Source organism: Glycine soja, chromosome 12 (genome assembly GCF_004193775.1).
Source record: "Glycine soja cultivar W05 chromosome 12, ASM419377v2, whole genome shotgun sequence".
Classification (NCBI taxonomy): Eukaryota; Viridiplantae; Streptophyta; class Magnoliopsida; order Fabales; family Fabaceae; genus Glycine; species Glycine soja.
Genome location: NC_041013.1, coordinates 43,563,075 through 43,575,567, shown reverse-complemented (window position 1 = coordinate 43,575,567; position 12,493 = coordinate 43,563,075). Strand labels below are relative to the sequence as shown.

Genomic DNA, 12,493 nt, shown 5'->3' with positions numbered 1-12,493 from the left:
TTAAATAATACAATATAAATGTAAAATAAAAATGGGATGATAAAGTAAAAATAATCATGCATCAAAACGAATTTCTTTTTCAACTAAGAATATCTTTTTGAAATGGCATCATATGGGCTTTGATAAAAGTGAGTTACTAATAGTCAAAGCAGTGCTAACTTTTATTTTTGTTCCTGCCTTCAAAAGTTAACCCTAAAAAACATAGAAGTGTGGAGCATGATATTTAACCTACCCCTTTTTTTGCCATAGCCATGTGGGTCTTATTAATGAAAGTTCAGCAACTGGGTTCAATTAATGCAACCTTTTCCCTACATCGGCCAGGGATTATATTATGGAGAAAAATCTTTGTTGTGTAAAATGGATTTCCACTTGTGACATTTTCTCTTTAGATTAGTATATCCTCCCTCTTCTTCCATACCATATATTATATCTCTTTTGTAATTAACAAAACAAAGTGCTATTATCAAGTTAGATGAAATTTTCAAATAAAATTCGCTTTAGAATTTTTTTAACATAAATATAATATATATATATATATATATATATATATATAATTTTATTCTATGAAGTGATGTTACGTGATATTTTTATATTTATTTTTTTAAAATAATTTAATTAATGTAGATTTTATATTTATTTTATTTTATTTCTAATAAAATCTTAAATCAATTATCGTTCTTCAAAACCGTATAAATTATTTATTAACATATCTAATAATATACATTTATCAAAATTTAAACTAAACAATTAATAATATATTAAAAATTTAAATAATATAAAAAAATTACTCTATAAACTATATATTGTAAATTTAATATTTGTGAAAAAAAAGTAAAAATTAAGCTATTTTTTTAGAAGTTAGCGAGTTACACGTAAGTGTATTTTAAGAAAATTTAAAATTATAACATATTAATTTATTCCTTTTAAAAAATAAGTAGGTATAAGTTAATAAATTCTATAAGTATTTGTTAATATAAATCCACTTACTTCAGAAAAAGTAAGTTAACAAGTTACATAGATGTATTTTAAGAAAAATCATAGTTATAATTTGTTAAGTTAGCAAACTTTGTATATATTTACTAACATACAAACTTTATACATATTTACTAACATACACCTACTTAATTTTTATAAGAAATAAATTAGCAAGTTATACTTAAGTGTATTTTAAGAAAATTTATAATTATAATTTATTAACTTACTCCTTTTAAAAAAATAAGTGGATATAAGTTAGCAAACTATATATATATATAAAGCTAACGGAAAATAAGAGAAACCAAAAAAGTGGGGAAAAAAACCTAGGAGACTAGAAAGAAAGGGAATAATGGATGGGGATTATTTGATCTTTACACACCCTTAATGTACTAAAGATTGGACATGTAATATATAAAGTTTACAGTAAGAAATTAGAAAGTTGAAGAGATGAAAGAGTTAATAGTATATAAACTTTATCTTCAATTGTCAATTGTGAATGAGAAAGGGGTAATTCGGTGCTGCCACAAAATGAATCCTTTCAGGACATGGACCAATTTCTTTTTACATGTCTTCTTTCCCACCAACCGTGGTACCTTTAATTAGTGTTTGGAGAAGAACACGCATGGCCTACAACACAGAAAAGAGGCAATTTTCATTGCGCAGATGGAAAAAAATAATACAAAGATATCTGGAAGAAAAATTGCAAAAGAAAAGAACCAAAAAGACCAGTTAATAATATAGTCAATTTTTTTGTTAAAGTAAATATTTATTCCATTTTCATTAACCTTTATTCAACCGATACCATATGCTTGCTTTGAAATCTAGAAGTCAATTATGATACTGAAAAGATGTTAAGGATAGAGCTATACCAAATGGGTTAAGGATAGAGCCAATGTCACACCAATGAAAAGATTGGTTATAATGAACGCTATGGGGCTTATATTATGCATCTGTTTGGTTTAGATATAAACCAACACAAGCGTGAAAAAAATAAATGTTCATATGAATTTGACTTCCCAATAGATGATTATAAGAAGGATTTTTTTTCCTTCTGCTGACCACCAGTTGGTGTGTTGAGTGAAAATGGAAACGAACACACATTTAGTTGATGGCCTCGGGATTTCTTATGAAGTATGTGAAGTCAAAATGTTAAAGAATTAGTATAATAACTCATTATATATGTTTAATTACATGACATTTAAGACATTCCATAAGAACTTGGCAAATCAGTTATTGGCTTTCGGCACACGAATATCTTAATTCATACCTAGTAATTTTACAAAAGAGAATAATGTAAATCACAACAGACAATTTGGATTTGATTTTGTTTAAGAAAAAATTAATTAAATTTGAAAAACACAATAAAAAATATTTTTGGAATTTTTTTTAGAGAATAAAAAAACAAGAATGTAAAATAAACCAAATAGGAAAGTGTTAGGGTTCATTCTATTTTACCTTGAATTCTCAATATGAGTTTTAATTCAATTTGACTTCTTACTTTGTTTACCGAAATTTTTAATTTATTATTTAAAACATAATTTCCTAGGCAATTTAAAGAGAAACAAACACTAAGTTAAGAAATCTATAGCGGTACCAAGCATCTAATAATTATTCTTAGCTTAACATATGTTTGTAGAACAAATTTTCATTTATTAAAGATAAAAATAATCTCTTTAACGGCAATGAAGTCTTAAGAGGCACTAAGGAAAAAAAAAATTATAAATGCAAAGAACAAAATCAAACTTTCATTAAAAGACACAATTTAGAAATCCATATGGTACACAAAAATTCACTTAACCCCAACAAAGAGGGGTTTAGGACATAGAGAAACAATAAATTGTCACCTATCTTTATTAGAAATCCTAGTTTTTTATATTAAAAAAGTATAAACTTTAGTTATTTTATTTTTGGATTGATGCCACCTGTTGGGATCAAGGTTATAGTGAAAGATAATTGCTTGAACATTTTGGTAAGATCAAAGAACATTAGTTGACAAATGTATATATGTTTTAGATTTGAATTTGCTAGTTAATGATAAGGATCGAATTTGAGTAGTAGATTACTCGTCAAATCAAAACAGAAATACTAGTACAAGAAACCATTGTTAACAAATTGTCAAAGGCATAGAATTTAGATTTTTTTTTTATTGTGGCATAGATTTAGATTTATTGGCTATAAGTTGATGCTTTTTTCGAGTTTACGCAATTGAAGAAGTCTTTAATGGTTACAAGACCTTTTTTCTTTAAGAAGAATGGTTACAAGACTTGATTTTCGTGAGATTCAACTTTTATAAGGGTCTAAGTTGGAACTCATTATTGATTTTGTTTTTCATGGATGTTAAAAGTTTTTTAATATAATTCTTATTATTATTCTTTGATAATCTGACATACATATAAAAATGCCATTTCACATGGAATGATTACTAATTTATATATATATATGGTTGTCACATCATCATAAAATAATTAAATAAATATTTTAAAAAATAAATTTATAAGAAAAAACCAATAAAATATTTAGAAGGCTTAAATTAAATTTAGTCATGCCTACAGTAATTAAAAACTTATTTAAGTATTTAATATTTAATAATATAATTAAGTGTGATAATTTGATCATCCAATTATAAATACACCACAAGATATAAACCTAGCCTTTCAATAGTTTTTCACATCAAAGTACGAATTATTATGTTATGTAATTTTTCTTATACCCAATTAGTCCATTGATAAAATTAAAAAAATACATTAAAGACCATATTTTATAAGCTTTATAATTAAAAAAAAAAACACAACTTATAATACGCTCAAAGTTTCCAATAAAAATTAGTCATTATTTTTTGTGAGGTTACTTCATTTCAATATCATGGGTAGAAAAAAAAACACTAAAATGATAACATTTACATGTTTAAAATGGATATTCATTCCTAAAAAAAATTGGAGACCAAATGAAATATGAAAGGTGCACGTGTTAGAGTTCGGCGCACGTGATAAAAACGGACCGTTATCTACGTTGATGATGTGTGGGGTGCAAAGCAATGAAGGATAAAGGTCGAATGATGATAATTATTATCTATTGATATATTTTTTTGTGCTTAATATTTATCTATTGATAATTTGATATATTGTTGTGGGGAGAATATATGCACTATGGAGGGTCCTCAATCCAATCCAAGAGCCTCTTTCACGTTGATCCCACCTTTCTATGTCGACCCCTACCATTGTTTCATTTCTAGTCTACCAAATTTTCTCTAACATTCTAGTGCATGGTGTTAAACTGAGTTTGGTCTATAATAAACTTACTCCAGAAACCTATATATAAATAAGCGAAGTTTGGAGTAAAATTTTGAATTATAGACTTAAAATGAACCAATTAAATCGATCCTACTAAAAGCATGTTTGGATACCCTTCCAAAATCCTTAAATGTAATTTGCTCACAACAAGACCTTTGTATTTTTTCCGTTTAGGTGCCTCGCAATTTGTGCAAACAAGATTTTGACGACAAAACAAACATAAACTAAATGGATTGGGTTAGACCTATAGAATGTAAGCATGAAAGCAATTGAACCAATTGAGTATGATATTATTTATTACTTTGATTTTATTTATTGTGAAAATTATATAAATTTAATTTTTTTTTTAAATGGTCATTAGGCTAGGCTGACGCAAAAAATTTGCAACTCATAAAAATTTGACCTGACCTAGGTCAGCTCAGTTTCACACCTTGATCTAATAGAGGCACATGTATTTACCACCTCTTTAGTGTGTGTTTAGTGCATGTTAAAAAAATTGATAATTTTATATTATAAAAAAGTTAGAAAAATCTGAATCTTAAAGTTTGAGTTTTGATAAGGGAATGTGCAATGAGCTTTTAGGCCATATTCATTACTTATAAGGATGTTTGAAGTTAAGTAACGTTGTTTAACAAAATTTATTATTGGAGCACATGACTTGACATTACTTATTCAAATACGTTTGTTTATATAAATAATGTTGTTTAAAAAAATTTTAAAAATAAAAAAATATTCTTTTTTATATTATGAATGAGAGAAATTAGCATATATTATAGTATTCCATAAAGTTAAGTTAAACATTCACTTTTAACAATCTAAACGTTAGAATTAATTTTTATGTAGAATACTTAAATTTATGTGACAATGTATTGTACATACTTATAAAAATTAGATAATCTATTTAAGTAATGAACCATGTGGATGCTCTGATGGCTTTACTAGTTTTCTTCTTCCTCCATGATTGAACTTCTACTTATAAAATATAAGGTTGATTTGATAGTTAAAAAAAAGGAAAAAAGTTATAGATTTAATCTTTCCTTTTGTTAATAAAAAAACTAACAAATCAACAATTAACATTGATAAAAAAAATTCAGTTTCTACTTTTGTATCCATGAAATTTTTTACCAACGAAAATTTGTATTAAAATTTTGCGTGAATACTTAACTTTAAGTTATTTTAAAAATTTTATATAATATAAATAGGATATTAATTTATTTAATGGAAATGATATTTTATTTTATTGATGATAAGTAAAATTTATTTATGGAAAAACATTGTTTTCAATTTGAATAATATTTCACATCATTAAAATTAAACTATAATTTATATTATGATATTTTTAATATTAATATTTGTTTATTTTATACTAAATATCATGTTATTAATGTTATTCGTTATATGTAAATATAGTTGAATAGTTTATAATTATTATTTATGAAACATTTATAATATTAGTAATATCAATATTTTAAATAATAATGACTCTTTCAATCTTAGCAACGGATCATTGAGCAGTCTGGGAAAATATTATAACTTTCAGATATGGGAATCTACAAGACTTGTGGTGGAAAGAAATGAACACTCTTTGATGGATTCTTATATATCCTTGTTTGTTCCCTTGCCACCTCCACCCTCTTCTCCTACGATCTCTCTGCAACCAATGAATGATAGATCCCTGGAATGAACTCCTTCAAAAACTACTCTAACGACATCTTCAGAAAACCAGTGAATGATTTCCGTCGATACAACGCTCTTTCCTTCTCTAACTCTCTCTACATCAACAATGGACCCCTTGGAAGTTATTGCCATTAAAATCATTGGGTAGGATTCACTTCCAGTGAAAACTATGATAAATGAAAACCCAGATGAAAAACAAGGAAAAAGATTACATATTTAAACATTTCAAAAGCTATGAAAATTGAAATTGATGTCTTCTCTATTATACCGACGGCCATGTCCTAGCGACGCGCGTGAGAGTGAGAACAAAGGCTGTAGAGAGAGATGCATTGGTGGCTTCCGGCGAGAGAGAGAGAGATCCACTTCAAACACGGGTTAGTTTGTGGCTCATTGCGGAGGTGGATGGTTCAACGTGAATGAACAGTGGTGGCTAGGGAGAGATAGAGTGGGGGGATATAGTCTGGTGTATAAGCCTCATAGTATAACCTATTGACATAGATTAATCTAACGCTTAAACTTTATTGTCCATAATGGACCATGTATCAAGTGGTTCACCTTAGCCTTTACCACTAGTAATATGCTCTTTTCTTTCTTTCCTCCTCTTCATGTATCATAGCCTCATTACATATAAAGCCTGTTGAATACCTCATGTGGTTGCCCAGTAGATATTATGGAAGTATGGAGTGAATTTTGTTTTTTGTTTATTTTTATTTCTTCTCTAAATTATGAAATTGAAAAGCTTCACTACCCATGTATGTTTTTCTCTATTGTATGTTCCTTTTTCTCTATTGGCCTCACCATATATCCTTGCTCCTTTTAATTACTACATGAAAATGACAGTCACACTCAAGAAAAAAGGAAAAGCACTTCCTGCACAAAGTGAATTTGATCTCATGCAAAACCCTGTTCAATTCTGATCTATTATTGACTAGAAGCACGATAGGAGTAAGCACTTTGCTTTTTTTTTTTAATTTAATTTTAATTGGCCAGTTAGTGAGAGCTTTTCGGTGACAATGAGTGTGTGAAGGACATTGCTCTTTCACTCTAGGAAGGGCTGCCACTCAAATTGGCGTAGTTAGATTAGAGCAAGTATTGACTGGAACCAAAAATGGCTGCTATCAAAGATCAGGGTCAAAGGATAGCAAAAATTGTTCGAAAAATAGACCCATCCTAAGAGGACAGAGCCATATTCCCGTTTCAGGGAAATCTCTGATAAGGTAGTTAAGTATTGTATTGTAGCTCACTGCTCCACCCGTGATCATTATAAACTAGTACTAAAATTTTACATTTCATTTAAGGAAAGTTCAACGACACCTAAATGGCTAAATTATAAAATGCATTTGAAATATTTACTTTGAGTAATATGAATTATTTGTTTAGAATAGGTCCCCTTAAAAAGGGGTTCATAAGGGGGTGGTCTACCCAGTTATATAAGCACTTATCATATTCATGAATTACCCCGAAAGGTCCCCTTAAAAACCGGTTCATAAGAATGTGGTCTACCCAGCTATATAAGCACTTATCATATTCATGAATTACCCGATGTGGGACTATTCTTAACAGACCTTTAGATTATTTTTGTTGCCAATTCCATCTATAGTTGCATATTTTTTTTCATGTTTAATATTTAATTTGTAAAAAAAATGAAATGAACCTTAATTTGACAACTATAAAATTTAAAATACCATTAAAATTAAATTCTAACTCATTTATAATGTGATTTTAACATACAAATATTTTTTTTTATTGATTTAGAATAGAAAGATACCGGTAGCAAAGCAATCATATTTATTTTATCAAAGTCTACAAAAAAATGATAAGCACGCCTACAAAATGATAAAATCTGTCGCCATATGGGGAGAAACAAAATCATAAAAACATAAAAGTGAGAGAAGAGATATTTTGTAGGCCCATTCAGTTGGAATTTGCATAACTTTCTTGATCATTCAGTTACAGTTGAAATCGAGTAATTTTTCCCTTTCAATATCAAACCAAGCCAATCCATACATGTATATGATCTTTCCCAGAGTATTAAAAGTTTTAACAAGACATTGACCACATGAAATGGTTGAAAACCACCCGAGACCTAGCTAAGGCTGTATATATAACTTAGGAACCAATAAAACCTAAGAGAAAATAAAAGAATAAAATAAACTGCTATTTTTTTCTGGTATGTAAAGAGCAACTACTTGCTGCTCATCTTAATTCCCTCCTCTAGCCTTTTCTACAGAATAAACAGAGTCAAAGTTCTTGTCGTTGAAGGGACCATTGACTATTCACTTATGGAGTAGCCTGCAAAAAGAACAAATTTAGGTTCAAATTTTGTTTCAAAAGACATGAAATTCCAACAGATAAAAAAAATATGCATAATTTTTGCCCTGTTTCATCAAATATTCTTGCTACCTGGTTTTTGAGCTCCCAAGAGTGAGCTCAAGATCATCTGTTCCGAAAGAAGCTTCATGGATCCTCTCCCCTTTCCAGGCATTCACTAAAACTGATGAGCTGCTTCCAAAGGCAAATTCATCTGAAACTGCTTCAGCCATTGGAATGTCAGAAGTGTTTTCAGAGCCTGCAGCTACAGCTGGAGAACATGTTCCACTTGCCCCTGGTGTCGTCCACATGCGGGAACCGCTGCCACCCATAGCATCTTCCTTGAAGCCAAATGGGTTGGAAGAGACCAGGCTGAAGGTTGGAGAAGTTGGTGTTAGTCCTACCTGAGGAATCCTGATCTTGGAAAACCAATCTGTTTCAGCAACCTGGCGACCGGGGCTAGGAGGAGTTGAAGAGGGCAGGAAGGTGTATGCAGGTCCGCCCCACGCTGCCGGACGAGTGGACAGATCCTCCCAGTCAGCGTTGATTCGGGGCTTTCGAGACGATGGAGAGCTGATTGGAGGAGTGACAGGAGCGCTGATGGAGCCGTTTGGAATGTACAGCTGCGGAAGCTTGGAAGAGGATGCTGATGATGATCCTGATGAAAGGTTTTTGAGCCATGGAATGAGAGAATTTCCATCAGCATTGTGGTTTGGAGGATAGGGGGATGCACGAGGGCTCGGTAAGCAAGAAGAGCCTGGACTAGGGTTGTAGGAAGCACAAGGACTTGGATGGTAAGATGAGCACGGGCTTGCTGCTGCAGAACCACCTACTATGTCCATGCGTTCAACAGGAGGCTTGCATCCCTTCATATAAAAAATCTTTTTGTTAATAATTCAGAGTCAACATATACAATAACAAGTCTCCAAATGACTAACATTTGTAAAACCAAGATATTTTTACCAACTAGATGGATCCACTGGCTATAAACAACAATGTAGCCTTTTTCCATTCAACAAGGCATCAATTCTGTCCTTAAATCTCTGTTTCACACATATAAATGTATTACACGGGACTAATTTGAAAAGCAACTGCTTATTATTGGACCTTGTAGCACCCTTACTATAAGCCAGTGGCATGAAACCCATAAACAATCAAGAAAACAAGCCTATCCAACAAAAGTAATTTTAAATCATGAAGTAAATTTTTTCAGTGGAAAATTATACCATTGCTTAAATTCCACCAGTTAAGGTATAAAAATAAATATAGATGATGGAGAGAATTAACTAACTAGCGATAAAAGCAAAAACGTTGTCGGGCAGGATGCTCGTTTGTTAGTGTAATTTGCTTTCTTTTCTCTGTTTGTTATTTTCCCATGTTACAAAAAAAAAAAAAAAAAACAAAAACGTTGGTGACTAACATCTTCTTAGCTAGCTAGAGAACAATCACGGCATGGAAACAAAGAAACGGACTTAGATGGTTTATAAATGGTCCACTAATAATTATACATTTGTGGTAACTAGGAAACTAAGAGTTGATATCTCTACATAAGGGAATGAGGTTCTTTTCTTTTAAATGAATCAGTGCATTTTATTAAACTTGCATCAACAAAAACAACAACCAACCAACAGATCACTTACTAGAAACAGATATCAAGCCATCTTTACAAATATTCCTACAGCTGTCAGAGTTGGAAAACGTTTACTCTTTACATCAATTTTGCCTAATCCAACACGTCAAATTTTGTCTGTCTTCAATTAAAACCATTTTGCAACCTAAAACTCATCACAAAAGTGTTCTTACTTCTCAGAATATCAATATGATCTCACTTTTATGGTAATGTGCATTAAATTAAAAGTATAGTATAATCCAACTAGATATCAATTCTGTAGGCAGCATCTAATACAGCATTTAAAACTTAGAACTGACTTAATAAGTTACCTCCTAAGTATTGAAAAAAGTTGCTTGCTTTCTTTTATATGAAATTGGATTGCTTGCCATTCTCATTAATTTTTGTATCCACTTTTACCAAAGATAGAATAAGCCCCTTTACACACACGTACTCACCCACCCCTCTTTTTTCCAAAAAATATATATATATATATAAAAAAATTGTAACGCAACCCAAATACAGAGCACAAACAAATCTGGTGAATCAAAACATACCGTCTCTCCAAATAGTGTGAGAGCGTCATCAACATAAAGGTACTGCATAAAAATAAATAAACGCAACCGCACCCCCTAAGAAAGAAGAAAAAATCACGAGAACTGAGTAAAAAAGGTACCCTCCAGATCAGAGAGTACACCGCAATGTCTGCAAAAGCTTCTGTCATGTTACAACAACAAGCACAACAAGCAGACACCTAAAAACACACGAAATTACCCATTTACCCCTACCAATTCCCAGAATTCCGGCATTCCAGGCCCAGCTAAGAAACTTTTGGCAATTCCATTGCCCATTACCCCCCAAAACCATAATAACGGCCATTTTCTTTCTCTTTTTTTTCTCCCCCTCGAGATCTATGCCCCCCCTGAGGTTTCTCTCGAGGATTATCATTATGACTCATCAAAACACCACCACGGAGATACAGAGAATCTTTTCACGCCCCAAAGTAAAAAACGCAGATCTAACCCCCCCACACCACACACACAATTCACAACCAAAAAGACAACACACATTCACATTTCACACAACACACACAGCAGCAATAATTTTAATAATAATAATAATAGAATCAGACAGCATCACTCTTTCCGTAACTCCCTGCGCCTTTCACGTCCTTTTGATTCCCACCACCAACAGTAGCATGTGCCATGCCATTAAACTAAACCAAAATGACACCGTATATACACGCCACCAAAAACAATCCACATTAAAAAAAAAAAAAACTAGCAAATTCAGTAAAAAAATCCAAATTCATAAAAAAATCAAGCCAAATTTCTCAAATTGCACATCAAAACATAGATTCAGTTCAATTCACAACTAAATCTTCATCTGAATTATTTCGCGAATTATCGAGGTGAAACTCCGAAATTCGGATGACAGAAAAAAAAAAAAAAAAATATATATATATATATATATATATATATATATATATATATATATAATTGTATCTAAGTTTCGTCCTCAAATTTATAATACCTTGCGATAGGTGGTGCCGTCGGCTTCGACGGTCCAGCCGGCTTCGTTGCAGAGAGCCTTGAGAACTTCGTTGTTGTCGCAGTGCTTCGGGAGCTTGTAGTTTCCGTACATTCTGAGGCCGGAGAAGATCTTCGCCGCGATAGCTCTCCTCCGCCTCTCCCGCCTCTTGTTGTTCTCCCGCTCCTTCCACGTCGGCTGCCTCGCGCCGGACGTCATTCTCTTCTGGCCGGAAAAATCAAAGAAGCTCCAAAAACAACAAAAAGAGAGAAACAAACACACGCGCGAACACGAAGGTTAATTAGAAAGAAACAGAGCGCGAGTAAGCGAATTATCGAGGAAAGGAAATCGTTTATGTTAGTGTTTTTATAAGCTGAGGTAAAACGACGTCGGATTTGAGAAGTTTGGGATTGTGATCTGAGCAGATCTAGGCGAGTGAGGCGGGGTGGTGGCCGGAAAAGAGAGGAAGTGGGTTTGTGTTGGGTGTGCAGAATGGGGAGAAGGTGGACTTAATACGTTGAGGGAGAGGGAATTGGGCTTGCTTTTGGGGCTTATTTACGGATGTGCCACTGGATTTAGATAGAGAGAGAATGTGAAATGTATTAGTATGGGGGAGTGGGATTTTCGTACGTGCGTGACTCGACTACGTGTTAAGGTTGACTGCCTTCTGTAATCTGCATGCCAGTCTAGTAAACTAAACGAATTTGTCGGGGAATCTTACTAAGAATTTAAATTAAATTTAAAAAGTGCAAATGTTAACAAGTTTTTTAAGAATATTCAAAATTTAAAATAAAAATATTTTTATTGAAAAATAAAAAAATTATGTTATTAATTATTTTTTTACGTTTTTTTATCATTTATACCGTAAATGTTTTTTCTGTTAAATTTTTAATCAATATTCTAAGAATATTAGTTAATAAAATTTATTAAAAATTAATCACGGGCATTTATTTTTTTTGGATTTCATAAGCTGATAGGAATTTGATTCATTATTTGTGTATATACAAAAGACTGTATCGAAATATATAAATTTACTTTAATAATGTCTACGTCTTCATATTAATCTAATTGCTTATTGCTAAGGGGAGACAAAGACAAGGTT

At 31.5% G+C, this 12,493-nt stretch overlaps 1 protein-coding gene across 2 annotated transcripts; it reads right to left on the bottom strand.

Moving 5' to 3' along the window:
* Positions 1-7,842: 7,842 nt before the first annotated feature.
* Positions 7,843-11,890, bottom strand: LOC114379307 (BES1/BZR1 homolog protein 4-like). Of its 2 annotated transcripts, XM_028337946.1 has the most exons (3): positions 11,395-11,889; positions 8,346-9,118; positions 7,843-8,234 (listed from the first exon to the last, which is right to left on the bottom strand). In XM_028337946.1, the coding sequence occupies exons 1-3, from the start codon at positions 11,608-11,610 to the stop codon at positions 8,219-8,221; spliced, it is 1,005 nt and encodes a 334-aa protein (XP_028193747.1). In that variant the 5' UTR covers positions 11,611-11,889; the 3' UTR covers positions 7,843-8,218. The 2 variants fall into 2 exon arrangements, with proteins under 2 accessions (XP_028193747.1, XP_028193748.1); XM_028337947.1 differs by lacking the exon at positions 7,843-8,234 and having other exon boundaries at positions 8,342-9,118; positions 11,395-11,890.
* Between the last annotated feature and the right edge of the window lie 603 nt (positions 11,891-12,493).